Source organism: Choristoneura fumiferana, chromosome 18 (genome assembly GCF_025370935.1).
Source record: "Choristoneura fumiferana chromosome 18, NRCan_CFum_1, whole genome shotgun sequence".
NCBI lineage: Eukaryota > Metazoa > Arthropoda > Insecta > Lepidoptera > Tortricidae > Choristoneura > Choristoneura fumiferana.
The window spans coordinates 1,941,457-1,961,509 of NC_133489.1; the positions used below are offsets into that span (position 1 = coordinate 1,941,457).

The 20,053-nt window shown below is 39.7% G+C and overlaps 3 protein-coding genes across 3 annotated transcripts in view; 1 reads left to right on the forward strand and 2 right to left on the reverse strand.

Moving 5' to 3' along the window:
• Positions 1-1,707: 1,707 nt before the first annotated feature.
• Positions 1,708-4,223, reverse strand: LOC141437777 (dnaJ protein homolog 1). The gene is made up of 3 exons (XM_074101284.1): positions 4,093-4,223; positions 3,079-3,922; positions 1,708-2,422 (listed from the first exon to the last, which is right to left on the reverse strand). Exons 2-3 carry the CDS (start codon positions 3,904-3,906, stop codon positions 2,189-2,191), a joined length of 1,062 nt encoding a protein of 353 aa, XP_073957385.1. The 5' UTR covers positions 3,907-3,922; positions 4,093-4,223; the 3' UTR covers positions 1,708-2,188.
• Positions 4,224-5,839: 1,616 nt separating this feature from the next.
• The window catches only part of Atac2 (Ada2a-containing complex component 2), a 35,328-nt gene continuing 21,114 nt past the window's right edge, over positions 5,840-20,053 (reverse strand). The window contains exons 8-14 of the mRNA XM_074101084.1: positions 18,355-18,536; positions 16,949-17,036; positions 15,686-15,873; positions 13,700-13,818; positions 9,888-10,063; positions 9,053-9,133; positions 5,840-5,951 (exon numbers count right to left, since the gene is read on the reverse strand). Coding sequence (XP_073957185.1) covers positions 5,859-5,951; positions 9,053-9,133; positions 9,888-10,063; positions 13,700-13,818; positions 15,686-15,873; positions 16,949-17,036; positions 18,355-18,536 — 927 coding nt within the window. The 3' untranslated portion in view covers positions 5,840-5,858. The remainder of the gene's footprint in view (positions 5,952-9,052; positions 9,134-9,887; positions 10,064-13,699; positions 13,819-15,685; positions 15,874-16,948; positions 17,037-18,354; positions 18,537-20,053) is intronic.
• On the forward strand, positions 5,945-7,275 carry Ada2a (Transcriptional adapter 2A). The gene has a single exon (XM_074101085.1). It carries the CDS (start codon positions 5,964-5,966, stop codon positions 7,251-7,253), a length of 1,290 nt encoding a protein of 429 aa, XP_073957186.1. The 5' UTR covers positions 5,945-5,963; the 3' UTR covers positions 7,254-7,275.

A 20,053-nucleotide genomic window follows, 5' to 3' on the forward strand; every position in this document is an offset into this window, starting at 1 on the left:
AAATAATAAAAACAAACATTGACGTCCTTGTTCTGTTCTGTACTACGCAAATATGTTCATAAATAAGTGTAAGCTTAAAATCCCCAAAAAAGACGGACCTTTTTAGGTTGTTGGTAACATTATAAAATTTATAATGTTAATTTAAAACTCTAAACTTCCGTTTTGGAATGTTGTGAATAAAAAATAAATAATAAAAATAAATATTCAATATTTTTTGTAGCCAAATTGTAACAATGAACCGAATAAAAGTCAGGTATTGTTTAATCTTATTGACACGAAAGTATAACATCAATTTTTGAAAACATTAAGGTACTTAATTTATTATTAATATCCATAGGTAGTTACCTAATTAATAGCATGTAATAGGTACATTACTGTAGCTGTTTTTTTTAGACATTGCCATTATTTGCCACCATTGTCATCTTAGGCCTCCAGGTTGGCAACGCATCTGCAATACCCCTGGTAAAAATTGCTACGAATAATCTTCATTGTGTTTAAAATTGATTTAGTCATTACTGGTAATTATTATAAGATGAATCGAGAACGTTTTGAATATCATTAAAGTTAAAGAAGGTACCTACTTAGTACTTAATGCTCAGCAATCTGCTAACGAACACGTAATCGGAACATTTTAATATTGATGTGATGATTGAGTGGTTCTCAATCATTCATTTGTAGAAGTGCTTTTACAGTTACGGAAATTTTACCTGGCTGTTCTATAGTCCCGCAAAAAATACCTATTTAGCGGCTGTTAACTGCTGACCTTGACCTTCCAACCTATTAATGCACGCATCGTCACGCTTACACTTTATTTATTACCTACTTACTAAAATAACATCACCCGCCAGAACTTTCTAAAAAAAACTGACGAGCTCTCCTTTTTGCATTTAATTTTTAATTTTAATCCAAGGTCAAAGGTGCGGAAGCGCTTTGCTATCCAGAATATCCAATACACTGTCTAGTTACCTTTATAATAAAAGCTAGTAACCTTGTAACATGCTTTAATTTAATTAAAATGAAGGAAAAATTAATGGGTGCATCAATTTCACCAGTAGGCCTTGCGGGGGCGGGCGTGTATTTTTGCCGGATGACGTCAGCTGCGCGCGTCTGTTGAGGACGTTCAAAGAGTATAGTGTTGAGCCAGCAAAAGTGCGACATCAATATCATGTTTTCATATGTTTTTCTTTTAGAGTGAAACAAATTTGCAGTGACACACTCGCCAGTAATTAAATTAATTTATTTATTGTTGGCTCTCCCTACATCGAGATAATAAAAAAAACAGTAAAGAACTTGGAAAATACTCTTCGTATGTGCATAGAATCAAATAAATAGATAAGGGGTTTATGAATTCTCTTCAATATACTTAGTTGGAGTCTTGTGGTAGGAGTATGTGAGTAGAGGTAAATTTAAATTCATCGCTACTACACTGGCCCAACATTTTATTTGACCAATGCTTGCGTATTCAGGTCGTGCCAACTACATTATGGAACCAGTAAAAGCCAGCTGTTTATACACTACCGCTACCCGACACTAAGTCCCGTAACAAATCTATGTTTTATAAAGCATCGAAACAGTAGCAATCAAAACGTTTCTGCGTCGCGCCATTTATAATGTTATGTTGGCAACGAATCGCTATCAAAATAGACTAGACTATTTTCAAAACAAACCAATGTTAATGTTAGCATCGGCAATTGAAAATAAAAACAATTTGTTTTTAAATATTATTATTTATTAGTCATTTTTCAACAGCAATTATAAGTAATAAGTTTCTGGCACTGCATCCATTCATCATCAAAAAAAAATCAATATAAATCAAATAAAAATACGTACTATTGTACATGGTACACATAATGGAGGCTAGTCCTACAACTTACAATTACTGTCAACATATTTACATCATACAAAATATTTACAGCCTATCAAATTAAAAATCACACAAGCAGACCATGTACACAGTACTTTGTACTAAAACGCACAAAGGATGCCAAACACTCAATTTTCTAATTACGTTACGCAGAAAGTAATGAGTAGAGATTTCACAGGAATGTCCCATGTCATTTGAGCATATACTAGTGGACTGCTACCGATCCAAGAACACAGCCTTCCGGAGTTCTAAGGCAGAGTTGTTGCCTCGAAGTATCCACAGGATATACTGAAATTTTAACCAATGAGACTGCCCTTAGTCAATTCAATTGGGTAGCGTATCTGCTAGAATTTCCTTAACTCCTTGGCTGAGGCGGTCTGGGAATTTAATGTCGAATGCAACTAGAAGATCGCCTTTCCGTGTAGGCTCCTTAGGGTAGGGCAGTCCGTATCCTGGGAACCTCTTCACTGTGTGGGGCTTCACAACTTCTCCTTGGAGGTTGACGGTGAGCTTGTCTCCAGTCATGGTTGGTACTTCAATGATAGTGCCACATAGAGCCTGGGAACAATGAGAAATAAAGGTTAGACATCTGTATACAGTTTTAAGATTCTAAACATGAAGTATGACCTATATCCTTTTGCATACATGCTACTTATGTATGCAAAACAATATCATGACTCATAATTAAGGACTAAGTTTATCTAAACTTGCGACTACTGTTATAGTGAGAATTCATGAGACTTATCAGACTCACAGGTGATAGATACCACTTGCACAAAAAGTTGACAAAGTGCCTTATTTTATTATGATTCTATACTATTAAATAGGACAATTAACACATTTAGGGGCTGTTTCACCATCCATTGATTCGTGTTAACTGGCGTCTAGTGTAAACAAATAGAGACGGCAGCACATTTAACTGTCAGTTAACACTAATCAATGGATGGTGAAACAGCCCCTTAAAGTAGCACCTTCCTTCACATAGTCCAGTTGGGTGCCTCTTTCCCGGCCTGGATAATACCGGGATGGAAATACAGACCCTGTTTTTCGTGTATACACCCATAGAAACTGACAGGAGCTTCTATTGGTGTGTACACAAAAAACAGGGCCGGTATTTCCATGTTGGTGTTATCCAGGCCGGGAAAGTGTGTCACCCGTCCAGTTCAGTGCAATCAAATAACAGTAAACTACAAACAACAAAATAGTTTACCAACCTGTTTGAGTGAAACTTTTGCTGTATGTCTGATGTCACTGCCCTCTCGCTTGAACAAGGGATTAGGCTTGTCTCTGATAATGAACACAATGTCAGCGGGGATCTTATTCCTGGCCTGGTCACCTTCTTTCTGGAACGTAATCTTGGTCCCTGCCTTCCATCCAGGTTTCACATGGATAGTCAGTACTTTATCTTCTTTCTTGACGGTGGTGTCGGGTTGGACGACGCGGCGCGAAATCTTCATCTTCTTCACGCAGCCCTTAGCGATGTCTTCGAGCGAAACATACAGGTCATGCTCGATGGGCGGGTCTTGGGTTTTTTCTTTTCGGTTGGGTGATCCGTGGAAGTTAAAACTGTGGCTGCGGAACGCGCCGCCGGGGCCGCCAGGCCGCGTCTGGCCCATGCCAAGGTTTGCGAACGGATCCATGTCCACGTCCATATCTCGGTCGAAGAACATGGTGTTCCCACCGCTGCCGCCGTTGAGGTCGAAAAAAGCTTGGAAGGGGCTCGCAGAGCCGAAGAATTGGGCGAACGTGGCCTTCGGGTCGCCGTGGAATGTGTAGGAGAAGGGCTGGCCGCCACCTGGGCCGTTGTGCGCACCCATTCCTCCCTTCAAGCCCTCCTCGCCGTGCATGTCGTAGATCTCTCTCTTTTTCTTGTCGGAGAGGACCTCGTACGCCTCCGCCACTTCCTTGAACCGTTCCTCCGCGCCAGCAGCCTTGTTCTTGTCGGGATGGTACTTCAGCGCCAGCTTGCGGTACGCTTTCTTTATCTCGTCATCGCTCGCCCCCTTCGACAGTCCTAGTATTTTGTAATAATCTTTCCCCATTTCTGAAGACTTACGGCTGCAACAAAAACGATTCTTATTAAACTCCGCGTGAATGACACCTTTTTTGGGTACGTACACCGATGATTCGCGCAATGTAAATTATAGCTAGAAGTTTATTTTGGCACGGGGTAAATTCTGATTAAAACACAATTTAATAAATGAAAACAAACAATCCACTGCGCTTACCTAAATTATATAGTGCAGTAACGAAATCCAATAGCAGAAATAAGCGAAATTATGTAAAATGTTCACTTTTCAAACACACCACACACTTCACTGTTCACACGTTCAAATTCACAAATGAATGAAACGTAGCGGCGCCGTCCCGCCGTGTTATATACATTAAAACGTCTAGAACGTTCTAGGGCCTTCATTCGACGGAAAAAAGAGACAAAACATTCGCGATCAAACGGTTTGCTTTCGTGTTAGAAAGAGATACATATAAATTTAGTTGTTCAAATACACAACGTTCCGCGGTTTCTGGAAGCATGTGAGAGTGTTCTTATTTCACAGATAACACAACGTGATCTCGTGAATGTTTTTTAACCAATCAGTGCTATGGACCTGACTCGCATCAACCAATCCACAATAAGACCTTCACGAGAATCGTGTTCGATCAATAATTTTGTGTAACGTAGAATAGACTACAAACAATGAGATAAAGAAAGAGTACCTATCTGTCTGACACACACGAAGTCTGTATACAATTAAAATACCTACAAGGTGAAAGAAAGCGGAAAAGGTTTTATTACCTAACTTATTCCATACCTTGAGCAAAAAAAAATCATTTGTAATGGACATGTAATGGATGTTTAAGTTAGCTGCGTAAATTATTATTATCACTTATTGACTTGTTAGTCATTAACGACTAATCAATTATTGAGGCTCTGGTCAAAAAACAAAATAAAAAACCTACAAACATGGTCTTCTTGGTGTAGGGAGGGATTCTTTCATCTAGCGTTAAATCTTGGTTTCCGCAACTATCGTCATCATCATCAGAGTACTTACTTAGGTGATTTAGTAGAACCACATTAAACTATATACTTACCTACTTTACTAATCGATCAAAAACTCATAAGATTAACATTAAGGGATCATTCCAGAACTGGAGAATCCATATTGATTTAATTGATTATGGGTTCATTTGAACAAAATAGATGACTGGCATGGCATGCAAAAAAATATAAGTGCAATTCCATTTCAGTTACTAGAAAAATCTGCTAGCTGAATATATAGCATTTGATAGCATTTGGCGGAAAAGACGCGTGTCGACATCTGTTGACAATATTTTATACTTATTAAAATAATACTGTCAATGGTTGTCAATTTTACACTTGGTTAATCGATTTATAATTTGAAGAAAACTAGATATTCAAGAAGAGACTGACATTATGCAGACATTTTTTACGGACTTAAAGAGTAACAAGATTATTTATTAAAATAGTCAAGCAAATAATAATAGTGATATCAGCGCCATCTTACGGTGAATAGATTAACTAATATCACCGCAGTACTACTAAAAATAACAAAAATCACATTTTTATATACACAGTAATAAAAAATGCTGATTATCACTATCATAATACGTACGTATTATCTCAAAATCACACCCTCAAAAAGTTTAATTTTTATAATTCACGTTTCTTTCAGTTTTTAAAACAGCAGGGCTACTATGAAACTCGAAGTTCGTATCATACCGTCTCTCTCGCTCTCGTATTAAACAGTATAAAGTGTCAGAGGGACCGCACGACACGAACTTCGAGTTTCGTAGTAGCCCTGCTGCAACATTGACGTAGACTTCAAAAAATTAACGCAGCCGGTCAGCTGTCCTGTCCTGTCATGTCATTGTCATCGAATCAATAAAGGCTTGCTTGTTTATTAGCGAGAAAGAACGTGTTGTTTTCACAAGAAAACAATAAAAAACAAACACATCTAACTAAAAACTATTTTATTTATCTAGTAAGTCTTAAGAAAAGTGCGTGCCGGCACCCTTTGTAGTCAATGTCGAAGTACTTCTCGTAGAAATCTTGCACGAGCTCCTCGACCTGTGGAGAAAAATGTCGAATGATATATTGCAGACGAAATGCGTTAGTTGTGGGGAAAATGCTAATGAGCCTTATATTGAATGCTGCGAGTGTGACGCAAGCTTGTGTACTGGCTGTTTCGCTTCTGGCCAAGAGACAAGCACTCACAAAAACAATCACAAATATGCCATAAGAAAGAACGATTTTCCGCTCTTCGACAACTGCAACTGGTCCGCTAAAGAAGAATGTAAGTTGTTATCCGCATTATCGACCTACGGTTACGGTAATTGGGAAGAAATATCCAAAATGGTGCACAGCAGAACAAAATTAGAATGCCAAGAACACTATAAGAAGTATTACATAGAAAATGTTCAATTTAAAGAGCTGAAGTTGCTTCCTGAGACAGAACAGTCCTTGTTTCCTAGAATAGTGACACCTTATTTGTATAGTATGGATGTGAGCACAAACCCACCAAGAAATAATCAGAGTGACCAGCATTTAGCGGGTTACAACGCACATAGATCAGAATTTGAATTAAGTTATGATCACAATGCAGAAAGCATATTTAACATAGAAGACTCGTACTCCGATGATGAAGATGATGAATGTATGGACACCTTAAAAGTAGCTTTAGTCAACGCATTAAATACGAGGCTTAGAGAAAGGCAAAGACGTTATGAAATAATACAGCAACATGGTCTGATCATGCCAAACAAATTAATATCATGGGTGCAGAAGTTTGACAAGTTTTTGACTAGACAGAAATCCGAGAGACTTTTGGCATTCATGCAATTCATGACCGGTATACAGTTTGACGCCTTTATGGAGGCTCTGAGCTCGGAAGCAGAGCTCTTCCAACGGTTAAACAAACTGACAGAATACAGGAAAAACGGTATTAGAACACTTTATTGCGTAAAACTGTACAAGGAGTTGAAAAAAGAGCATGATTTGGTGCTGAAAGAGCAGAAATACAACACAATGTTGATGATGAAGAAATTTGAAAGCCAGTCACCTGTAAAAAGTAAAATGAGCTTCTCAAGAGACCCACAGGTCAAGAAATACAAGCGACAGATGACACCTCTAGAAATCGTTGACTTGCCTGGCTTCCACCTGCTTTCAGACTCGGAGAAAGTCTTATGTTCGAATTTAAGGCTATTACCAGAGAATTATCTCGAAATCAAGGAGCAACTGATTGCGGAGAACAACAAACTTGGGTTCCTTAGATTGCTTGATGCAAGGAGAATAGTGAAGATTGATGTGAACAAGACCAGAAAGATCTATGACTATCTTATAACTGAAGGTTTTATTTGTAAACCTTTGTGAATAAATCTCTTTTTTTAGAATACTCCTTAGTTTGTTTTTTGTCCATCCTTCAATCAAATACCACATTCAAACCGAGCAAGCAAACTTAATTGTGCTGTAAATAAAATGATCTTAATAAATCTATCTGATTGTAATAAGATTGAGGACTTAATACAATTTTTGGTGGAGTGTGTATTGACTAAGGTTATCCGCAAGATGTATTTGAGTGATTTGGACCTGTTCAATGGTGCAGTGAATATTATTTGAGTTGTCCGGTATCGGAAGATGCAGTACAAATTTACAGGTTCATCAAGCACTCCTTTGCAGCCAGATAATCTGGACATCGCAATAGGAGTGTTTGATGAATGTGGACATCGAGTGTTTCAATGAGGCTGGAGGAGGGTCTTTCAATAGTCATAGGTGCACTGAAGCCTCAAAAAAAAAATAGAAAAAAAAAACTATCTAATCAAAGGCAAGATTGAAAGCCATTAAAAAAAAAGTTATCTATCTAATCTAATACATTTAAACAAATAATTCTTGTATACAGTATGTATTTTAGTTACAACCACAAACTTTTTTTTTGTTTTTGATTTAAATCTGCAATCAGCCGCCAGACTATAATTAGATGAGGTGTATGAAGAATGGCGTTATGTAAAGTTAGTGACCAGTGCCTCTTGCATTACTTAAATAATGTGTTTATGTTTTAATCTTTTAACCACACTGGCATTTTGGAGCAATCCTGAAGCTAGAGGATTGGAGTAATGGGACATACTTAAAAGGTAGTTATTAGGATTCTATTGAACATACTTCATTATGCTATATGAAAATATTCATGTTTTTTTTTCTATTAGAAACAGCGCTTGACCTTTTTAGGTAAAAAATAATAAGTACAGGCGTTTTTTCCATTATCTGGATTCGATTCCCAGTCCAGACAGATTATTCAAAAAAGTTTGAATAAGTACAGTTTTTATCAATTCAGTTGTATTTTTTTTTGTTTGTTACCTCAGAACTCTGTCATTTATGAACCGATTTACAAAAAAAAACGTTCCTTTAGGAATACCTTCAATTAGGTTACATAAGCACCAAATCAGAATCTGATGGTTGCATCCTAAGGAAATCGAGGGAACTCTTCAAATATTGTAGGGACACCTATGGTAATTTGGATATATTTTGTAGTAACTCGTGCATTTGCTCGTGAAAATCATCATTTGGTGAAGTGGAACTAATGATACATTTGACCAACAGAGCTACTACTCAATAACAAGTACTTCACAGCGTTGAATTTCAATTACTTTAATATAGTTCCTAAGCATTTATGCTTATCATAATGCATATGGTGAAATGGAACGAGTGTTGAAGCACCAGGACTGCTCAATAATGAGCGTCTCTGGCTCTGCATCGAAAAAAGTAATCTTTTGTAAAAGGTTATGAGCAGTTGACATTAAACTATTGTATCTTAGATTATTACACTAAAAAGCGTGAATTATATAACAAAAAATTTAACAGGCTACAAAAAATCATGAAAATAATTTTCTACCAATCTGAAGTTGGTGCCTCAGCACGAGCCAGCAGGAGTGATTGAAACCCAATATATAGTATGTAGGTGAGATAGATGGGTCCACTCCTGCTGGCTCATACTGAGGCATCGACTTCAGACTGGTAGAAAATTACTTTCATGGTTTTTCGTAGTTGGTTCAATTTTTTATAATTTTTTCTCAAAATCAAAATAAAAAATCTATGTACTATATTTACGATACTTTCCCTCCATGTGGCACAGCCGCAAGATACCTGAATATACTTATAAAATAATGTATACTCACTTTAAAACCAAATTTCTGGTAGAGAAAGATGGCGGGATTTGTTGGAGAGACATGCAGCGTCACATCTTTACCGGAACAGGTCTGAAACAACAACAAAATTATAAATCATCATAATATTAGTTTGCCCAGCCGTTGGATGGGTACTTAAAGGCTTGTCCCACCGCCGACGACGAGCGAGAAGCGGCTGCGGGTACCGGCCAGCTGTAGTACCGACCTGGAGCAGATGGTACAGCATGAAGGCGGCGCCAGGCGGGCCGCACCAGCCCCAGCGGACACAGGGTACCGGCCAGCTGTAGTACCGACCTGGAGCAGATGGTACAGCATGAAGGCGGCGCCAGGCGGGCCGCACCAGCCCAGCGGACACAGGGTACCGGCCAGCTGTAGTACCGACCTGGAGCAGATGGTACAGCATGAAGGCGGCGCCAGGCGGGCCGCACCAGCCCCAGCGGACACAGGGTACCGGCCAGCTGTAGTACCGACCTGGAGCAGATGGTACAGCATGAAGGCGGCGCCAGGCGGGCCGCACCAGCCCCAGCGGACACAGGGTACCGGCCAGCTGTAGTACCGACCTGGAGCAGATGGTACAGCATGAAGGCGGCGCCAGGCGGGCCGCACCAGCCCAGCGGACACAGGGTACCGGCCAGCTGTAGTACCGACCTGGAGCAGATGGTACAGCATGAAGGCGGCGCCAGGCGGGCCGCACCAGCCCCAGCGGACACAGGGTACCGGCCAGCTGTAGTACCGACCTGGAGCAGATGGTACAGCATGAAGGCGGCGCCAGGCGGGCCGCACCAGCCCCAGCGGACACAGGGTACCGGCCAGCTGTAGTACCGACCTGGAGCAGATGGTACAGCATGAAGGCGGCGAGGCCGGCGCGGCGCCAGGCGGGCCGCACCAGCACGAAGCTGACGTAAGCGGCGCGCGCGCCGGGCACCAGGAACGCGCAGCCCACCACCAGCCGCCGGTACGTCACCACGCAGCTGAACTCAGGGTACTGCAGGGCTTCCGTCACTGCACAACATAGCTCGTATCAACAAACAGTTTCTGAATGAGGGCTATCGCGTATGAATTCGCCACTAGAGGCGCTAGTGTAGCGTGAGGTCTCCGAAATGTCAAATCTCATAGTTTTTGGGTGAGCTACGCGGGTTTATTTATAATTAGAATAATTTTGTGAATATTTTACAATATCTGAAATTAATTATGGCAAATATGCGTTCCGGGGCAATGAATGCCTGTGTTTTGAGATAGTTTTGTCTTTCGGAAACCTTTTTCCTCCCTTTTTTCCGAACAAAACGGGGACTATGCAACACTGTGGCATGCTCGATATTTTTATGGTACGGTTTTAAGGTGTATTAAATATGATTTTAATCTAAACTTTGTTTTCACACCCGTAAAAACAGACTTTGAAAGCCATACTTAAAAACCTCACACAACAGTGCGCCATCTAGTGAGACAAAAAACGATAGCCCTCATTATACCGTAACGCGAGAAAGAAATATTTATTTACACATATTCGATATACAGAAATAGTAGATTGTACAACGAGAGCATAAAACGAGCCATTTTGCCCAAGACGTCATATGTGGCGTTATCTGGGAAAAGGTACCTTGTTGTCGGTATTGAGTTATTGATATCCCCATAATCTACATACATTTAGCTATCGAACCATGTAAGAAACATGCATGTAGGTTTAATAGATATTTTTTAAAAAATGTTGAAGCTCAAAAGCCAGAAAAAGGTGATTATGAGAAAATTGAATTCAAACTTATACACCCAATAAAAGTAAGTTATTGTTGGAAGTTACATAGATGACATGCTATTTGAGGAGTAGATTGTACGGGCTTTCAGGTTTCAAGAACAATTTTGTAATTGGCCAACGGTTTTCCTATAGTTTATCTTGCCAAAGTGCATAAAGTAAAAAAAAAAGGTTGATGGATTTTTTACATTTTTTTCTATTTATAGTATATTTCCATTGGATTTTATCGAAGGGTAAAATATTATGCGTAATTGGACACTAAATAAGAACTACTCCGTTTTGAATTAACGTTGTTTATTATATATAAAAAATACTTTAACAAAAATAACTTTGTTGTTTACAAATGTAATTAAACAGTCAAAATCAACAAACTTTTATATTTAGTACGCTAAAACATAGCCAAATGAGACCGAATTAACTCAACAAATCTTAAAAAACTAGTTTTTTCAGTCTCAAAATTCAAGGTAAAGTTTAGTAAAAAGTTGGTACAATCACTATATATTTTCTAAAAGGTACCTTATCGTCGGTGGTAAAATATTTAGTGATTATGAGGTGATATCATTTGAAAACGACTAATAACTTACGATTAATTTTAATAGTCTTAATTTAAGAACACTGTAGTATTAAAACTCTTACCAAAAACCTATAATTTTGTCTCAACACACTAAATGATTAACGTATTAAAAAAGGTACCTTATTGTCGGACGTAAAATGTTTAGTGACATAGTTAAGAATTAGATCTAAAAAAATGCTTTTGATTTGTAGTTGTAACTATTAATCGTTATTATTATTACTATAAATCAACCTCTAAAGACCAGCAGGTGGTAGGACCTTGTGCAAGGTCCGCCCGGATTGCTACCACCATCTTGCTCGCTAATCCTGCCGTGAATAGCAGTGCTTGCATTGTTGTGTTTCGGCGTGGAGAGTAAGACAGCCGGTGAAATTACTGGCATTTGAGGTATCCCATCTTAGGCCTCTAGGTTGGCAACGCATCTGCAATCCCCCTGGTGTTGCAGGTGTCTAAGGGCGGTGGTAATCTCTTACCATCAGGTGACCCACTTGCTCGTTTGGCATCCAGTCGAATAAAAAAAAGACAAATTGGCGTAAATCGTCAATAAGGGGCCTCATCACACTAGCGATTCGCGGGAGAGTTGAAAGCGAGGCAAGCGAGGCGCTGCGAGCGCATGGCGAGTTCGCTGCTTTAGCGCCAAAAACGCCATATTGTAGACTTTCGTATAATAAATAGGGCGTCTTCGGCGCTAACGCAGCGAACTCGCAGCGACATCGTTGCGCGCTCGCAGCGATATCGTTTCATGCTCGCGGTGAAATCGTTACGCGCTCGAAGCGAACTCGCTGCGCGCTCACCTCGCTTTCAACTCGCCCGCAAATCGCTAGTGTAATAAGGGCCTAACTGGCTACCGCTTAAGGGTGGCCAGTTATTGATGATTTACCTAATTAAACGCATTTTATGATGATTCTTGACGTTTTTTACGCGCCGACAAGCACCGCAATGGGCCCGCGTGGGAACTAATGCCCAAGCTCTCTCATTCTGAGAGGAGGCCTGTGCCCAGCAGTGGGAAGTATAGGCTAGGATGATGATGATGATGATGACGCGCTGACAAAGTACCGACGTCCGACACGTCTTCCAAACCGATACCGAGCGCACAGAAAGCATTCAAGAGCGGCACCGACAATAAGGTACCTTTCTTACTAAACTTTAAGGGATGTTTTAACTCATAAAAAATCGATTTAAAAACTTGTGTCTCGTCAAATTAAATTTAGACCTGCTTATTAATATAGAGTAAAAAAAGAAAAAAATGATTTTTTTCGACATTTTACTTCAAGCGCGATTATCTCGGAAACTAGAACCGACAACAAGGTACCTTTACAGATAACGCCACATATAGCCACCCGAGCCGGTACGGCGAGGGTGGATAGAAGTCGAGGGGAAAATGGGTTTAATGCTGAAGTTTTACACTCTGCTTTTCACTTAGATTGCGAGGAAATAAAATAGCAACAGTGGAAACAATTGTTCACTTTGTATTTTACGTGTTCATGCCCATAATTAACTAATATTGATATTGGCACCATAAAAATATTAAAAATAGTCAAAAAAACAGTGTGCATGTTTTTGATGTGCAATGAATTCCCATCATCGGGTCTAGCTTAATATCTCGGGCAGTAAAAAAAAATACCTAACCTGCTTTGAAATGTACATGACTGGTCAGGGAAATTTAGAAATGTGGTCAGAGAAAGTCAGGGAAAAATCAGGGATATTTTTTTAGGATTTGTAGTAGACGCCCTGATATTCAGGGCACGGAATTTTGCATGCGGCTATTGACAGATTGTAGGGAGAGAGCACCGCTTTTTTATCGATGTTATCGACAAATCGATAGTTTTTTTATTTTTAATTCATGTTGTAACTTTTATATTGTAAATATATTTTTGCTTGGAATATTATTATAAAATATTTTATATTAGCTATAGTAAGAACTAAAGGAATACAAAATAATATTTTCTCTTTTATTTTATCAAAGGGTAGGCAAACAAGCTACCTAACGTTAAGTGGTCTCAGAGGGATGTTTCCTCAAATTGTAAAATATAAAGATATTCGTAATTAGTTATAATGATTGCAATAAAGCAATTTAAACGGATTAAACTTTCCGATATTTCGATTTTTTACTAACGCCGAAATAGTACGCATCATCGGAAAGTTTGAGGTTTTATTTAATAAGAACGTAAATTAAAAAAAATAACCATCGATTTGTCGATAACATCGATAAAAAGCGGTGCTCTCTCCCTACAATCTGTCAATAGCTGAACTCGAAATTCCGGGCTTTACTGATATTATTATACACATGTTATATTATCTGTACATTATTAGTACTCACAGTCTATGCCCGGCCAGAAGAACTGCGCGCACAGGTTGTTAACGGCGGCGATGTGGTGCGGCCGTACGTACGAATAATCTAGAGTCGCGTGCGCAGGCGGCTTGTAGTCCTTTATGTGCCTGACAACACAAAGTTTCTGTCAGAAACATATTGGCTCTGTGCACGACATCAGCGCCACCTAGCGTCCGCAACTTTTATGGCTGTGATGCTCTGACGTTTTGAAATTTCATCGCGACATTGTGACAAAAATCAAACCTATAACGTATTAATTTATAACACAAAATTACTGTGATACCGTGATTTGGGTGGACAAAAGGTTGTGAATTCATTTTTGGTCATTAAAATTAAATGAGGTAAGTAAAATTTATTCAAAAAGTGTGTTTTATTTTTTAGGGTTTGTTTACTTCATGTTTAGTTGTACTTTTACTGTAAAACGAAAAGATAAAGTTATCGTATTGGTTTCTTCGTTATAATATCGTTTTCAGATCAAAATGAGTATCATATTGAAGACCGCTTTTGTGAGTATCAGTATAATTTAATAAAATAAAATATCATTCACAAACCGTTTCATAAGGAAAATAGTTGCTAGACATGTCCGAGATGTAGAGGAATTAAGAACAAAACAGGGACAGTGTTCAATAATTCAAGCTCGCATCATAACACAAACATCTATTACTTAAATTAGGTAGTTAAAGTCTATACAAATTGCTATGTTACTGACAGATTCATATGAGTATGACAGATGACAGAGCCAGACCTATTTCTACTTATGGCCACCATGAGCGCTGCGATAGATTTCATCACCCCCACCTAGTACTTCGCACCCTCCCAATACACTGGGCTTTGGATAAAAACTATCCTATGTTCTTCCCCGGGAATTCAAACTAAGTGTATGACGAATTTCATCTTAATCGGTTCAGCGGATTAGACGTGATTAAGTAACAAAGAGACTTAAACACATTTATAATATTAGTGGAATGGGATTGACATCGAAGTTAGAGATGGGTAAATCCGGATCTGAAGATTCAACAGAGTCAGATCCTTAAGCAGATCTGAATCCCTAATTGACTCCGATCAGTTACTAACTCCGACCAACCTATTGGATCGAGCGACTCGCGATCGGCACTCACTTTACTTTCGTTCAGTCACGTCGGATCGGATCGGATATGTGCCGTCCCGCTCACGCCAATAGTATTTATTACGAGAGGAAGAGGGATAGCATGATACCAATTTCAGAGCCACTGCCCGGAGCCTGTTTGCCAGTAGTAAGAATATCCGAAGTGACTCACAGATTCAAAAGAGTCAATAGGACGAATCGGTATTTCAGTACCTCGGTACAGAACCGAGCCGGATCGGCCATAGACAAACTAATAATCGCTCGAAAGAACCGGAGTCAATAAAGGAGTCGGAGTCAATAAGCGGATTCGATACCGATACCGGAGCTGGATTTGGTGAATCAGATCCCTTGCCGGACTCAAGATTACGCATGTCTAATCGAACTATCTCATAAGTGACATAAAGTTTCATGTTCATAAAACAAAAATTTGACTTGGGCCACAGGAAGTTATAGATAGTTTGAGTCCCGGGGAAGGAAAGGATAGTTTTTATCCCGGAAAATGGCATAGTTCCCGCGGGATAGCGATACACAAATTCTACGCGGACAGAGTCGCGGGCAACAACTGGTTTATAATATCGTACGGGTGGTAGGACCTAGTGCAGGGTCCGTGCGGATCGCTACCACCATCTTACTCGTTAATCCTACCGCCAAGCACCAGTGCTTGCACTGTTGTGTTCCGGTGAGGAGAGTAAGACAGCCGGTGAAATTACTGGCACAAGAGGCATTTTATCTTAGCCCTCTAGGTTGGTAACGCAACTGCAATCCCTCACGATCAGGTGACCCACTTGCTCGTTTACCTTGATTTGACATAAATAAAAAATTGAGTGTATTTGTGTGACTTTGACCACAGTTTCCCACAACCCGCCTACCTGTGGGTCCGAGTGAGGAGTTCATCCTGCAGCTTCAACCAGGTCGGTGTGGCGCGCTGCCGCCGGATGAACGGAGGCAGCAGAGTGCAGGAGAAAGCTGAACGGAACGGCACCGGCTCCACGTTGGCCAGGACTGTCATGCCGTAGTTAGTGTCCGGGATTGTGCCGCAAAGGTTGTCTTGGAGGTACTGTGAAATCATAAGTTGAAAAATCGAGTTTGCCCCAAGTTCCCGACTGGGCCCACGTGGGAAATACGGCCCAAGCTTTCTCATTCTGAGGATCTATGCCCAGCAGTGGGACGTATATAGGCTGAGATGATGATGATGTGAAGAAATTGCTTTTTGTCCTCCCCCTTCCCCACAAGTGTTTTTCAAGATGTTTTAATTGTGTTTATGAAATGTTACCATACATTGATAGATGTTTAAATTGTACCGCGTTAAAGATATTTAAACTAACCCAACTAACTTCAGAACAGCTTGTATACATACAAAGTTAGCCCACACGAAGCGGTTTGCTTCATCTTTCATAATGCGAACTGCTAAGGAATGGAATTCGCTCTCGTCGTCTGTATTTCCAGATAAATACAATCTAGGGCTCTTCAAGGCTAAAGTGAATGGGATGTTATTGAACCGGTGAGATACACCTTTGGCCTCATCTGCACTTAACATCAGGGGAGATAGAGGTCAATCACGGTCAGTTATATGTAAAAAAAAGTAAAGGACTTGGCCCAAATTGATGCAAAAACGAAGTTATGTGCGCTGAACGAAGTTATGTTTTTAACCCCCCGACGGAAAAAGAGGGATGTTATAAGTTTGATGCCAATGCTTCTCTGTCTGTGGCATCGTAGATCTTAAACGGATAGGCCGATTTCGATACGGTTTTTTTACGTGAAAGAGTTTTCTTGCGGTGATTCTAAGCTATATTTCTTGAAATCAGATCAGCCGTTTTATGGATATTAAAGTTTGAAATAACAATGTGGGGGTTTTGCAACTTTTCTAAATAGGTCAAGTTATTTCTTTATCCTCGTAAGGCCCAACGACTTAAATTTAGGACATACATCAAACCTATTGTCAACTTCACCCATTGATTAATTTTATTTGACGGATAAATGTAATGCCGTCTCCGTCTATTCGAACAAAACAAACAGAGACGGCATCACATTTATCTGTCAGATAAATTTAATCAATGGATAGTGGAACAGGGGGTAAGTTTCAAATTCTAATGATCAAAGTTTAACGTGGGTTTTACGAAGCTACAACATACGGATCTCTGGAATCTGTCAAGTACTCGTTCGACGTCGCTTTCAGTTCCCGCGTCCTCCGGTATATGTCCAGACAATACTTTGACTGCCCTGTAATACAATAAACAAAATAATTATTTCCGACACGATGTATATGTCGGCGGCCGATCGTAAAATCCGCCAGATCACGAAATTCCTAGGCATATCGTGAAACGCCGCCATTTCATGATGTGCCTAAACGTTGGCCAGGCATATCACGATGTGCCTGAGAAATAATACGGCATATCGATTAGAGCAACGCATTCGTCGATATTCCTAGTTCTATACCAGGCACATCGTAAAATAGTTTCTTATTTGGCCACTGGTGGCGCTGCGTATGCAATGGCGGCCGTGACCAGCTGACCGGCCGTGTTTGTTTAGCGCGTGAGAAATGTCGGCGTCGCAACAAAATGATCTTTAAACCGAAAATAGTGATTAAATTCAAAATCTTTTGAAAGCTTTTGAACATCAGCTCCGTTCTTTTTATGTGAATCAAACGGATTCTGTGCACAATGTGAAAAAACCATGGACATCTGCCCGTATTTTAGAGGTTAGTATTGTTGGTAAATAAAGTATTCACTAGTTGTTATTTTTTTTTATAGAAAAATTTAGGTACGATGAGCGAAGCGAGGAGTGGAGTGGTTAGTATTAATTGTGATCACGACGCACGAGCCGAGCGAGCGAAGCGAGCGTGCCGCGGCAGCGGCCGGCGAAGTGCCAGAACCGATATGGCGGCGTTTCATGATACGCCTAGGAATTTCATGATCTGCCTAAACTGGCCAAATCATGAAATGGCGGCGCTTCATGATATGCCTAGGAATTTCATGATCTGCCTAAACGTCACTAGGCAAATCGCTAAACGGTGAGTTTTGAACGATATGGCGAATGTCCCTCAGCCAATTCATGAAATGGCGGCGTTTCACGATATGCCTAGGAATTTCGTGATCTGGCGGATTTTACGATCGGCCGCCGACATATCTATTTTTGTTTGTTACTACCGATATTCCCACGTGATAGGGATAAAGACGAGAGGGAGCAAAGTGCAAGTTTTCTGGTCAAGGCTTTTCTAAGTGTTTTATTGCAAATGCCATTTTTTGAAGTTGATAATTGTAAAGCCACGCCATTTTCTATGCTGGTTGTTCTTTAATAATATTAAGAATTCTTTTTTTCAAGTTTCTTAATGCTCGGTGTGAAAAGTTGTATGAGCCACTCGGGAGCAAAATTATTTTCATCTTGGGCGTTAACTCTTGAATCCCTCATTACGCTCAGGATTCTAATTTAGAATCCCTCGCTACATTCTGGATTCAATATACCGCCCTCGCCGCAAATACACCATTTTGCTCCCTTGTGACACAAATAACTATTATTGATCACCAAAAGCAGCACTTACTTATCTAAATCGAAGATAGGCAAGTGCTTGTGCCTCTTAAGCCTTCGCAGCGCCAATTTGGCCTTTAATCTGTGCAGATAGGCCTTCTTGTTGGGATCCCGGACCTTAAGGATCAGGTTCTCGACCTGCTTCAAGAGTTGGACCTCTTGGTACTGCGTCAGGTCGACCAGGTCACTTTGTACCTGTTGGATCAAAAACATTTATGCATAAATATTAGTTAAGTTGATTGGATTATACTTAAAATTTAAAGGGAAAGTATATTTATGTAAAGCAATAGTCATAGAATAGAAAAGAAAAAACATTCGTACATATGCAAGTTCGTGATTAATAAATAAAATTAATACTAAATATCATGGGACACTTAACACCAATTGACCTAGTCCCAAACTAAGAAAAGCTTGTACTATGGATACTAGGCAACGGATAAACATACTTATTAAAATAAATACATACTTAATAGTTATTTATGTGGCTGGTGCATAATGCCTAATTATGTATAGCCGCATACATAACTTTATCTACATGCATATCATAAGTTTTCTATAATATGTTCAGATATGGCCTGTATTTTGACTTTGACTTTGACTTTGATTTTGACTTTGACTGACTGACTTTGACTGAATAATAATTATTATCTACATGCATGTCATAAGTTTTCTACAATATGTACAGATATGCATTGTTAAAAAAAGTATTACCGATACTTTAATGTAAACATTAAGATGCACTGTACTTTAATGTGAACATTAAGATGCACCCGCAGATACCAGGTTTCTTAATAAAGGCCATTTGATAGTCGTTTCTGAACATATAATAGGGAAGTTATGATATGCATGTAGATAAATACATATTAAACATCCAAGACCCGAGAACAAACATTCGTACCTATTTATTATTCATACAAGTATCTGTCCCGGTCGGGGATCGAACCCGCGACCTCGAGCTTCATAGTCAGTCCACTAACCACTTGGCCATCTGGTCGTCAGTTTCTACTTGATTTCTAACTCCACACTCGTAATTTGTGCTTGTCAGTTGAGCTACGCCATTTAAAAAAAAAAACAAAACTGACAGAAAAACGGACAGAATTTTTATTTAGGTTTTTTTTTATTCAACTGGATGGCAAAACGAGCAAGTGGGTCTCCTGATGGTAAGAGATCGCCATCGCCCATAAACATCTGCGACACCAGGGTATTGCAGATGCGTTGCCAACCTAGAGGCCTAAGATGGGATACCTCAAGTGCCAGTAATTTCACCGGCTGTCTTACTCTCCACGCGGAAACACAACAGTGCAAGCACTGCTGCTTCACGGCAGGATTAGCGAGCAAGATAAATAAATAAATAAATAAAATAAACCTACCACCTGCAAAAGTATTGTCTATGTCCCACTGCTGGGCAAAGGTCTTCCTCAGAGCTTTGTAAAAAATAAATTACCTAAATAATACGCAACCCGCTAAGACATTTACCCCTGCTTCACCGTCAATTGATTAAATTTATCTGACGTATAAATTTGATGCCGTCTCTGTTTGTTTTGTTTGAATAGACGGAGACGGCATCACATTTATCCGTCAAATAAAATAATCATTGGTGGTGAAACAGCCCTTTAATTGATGAAAGTTGTATTGTACTTTTAAACTGGGCACAGAAACAGAAACACTTGGAAAAATGGACGCAGCCTGGGTTTAAAAGTACTAATATTTCA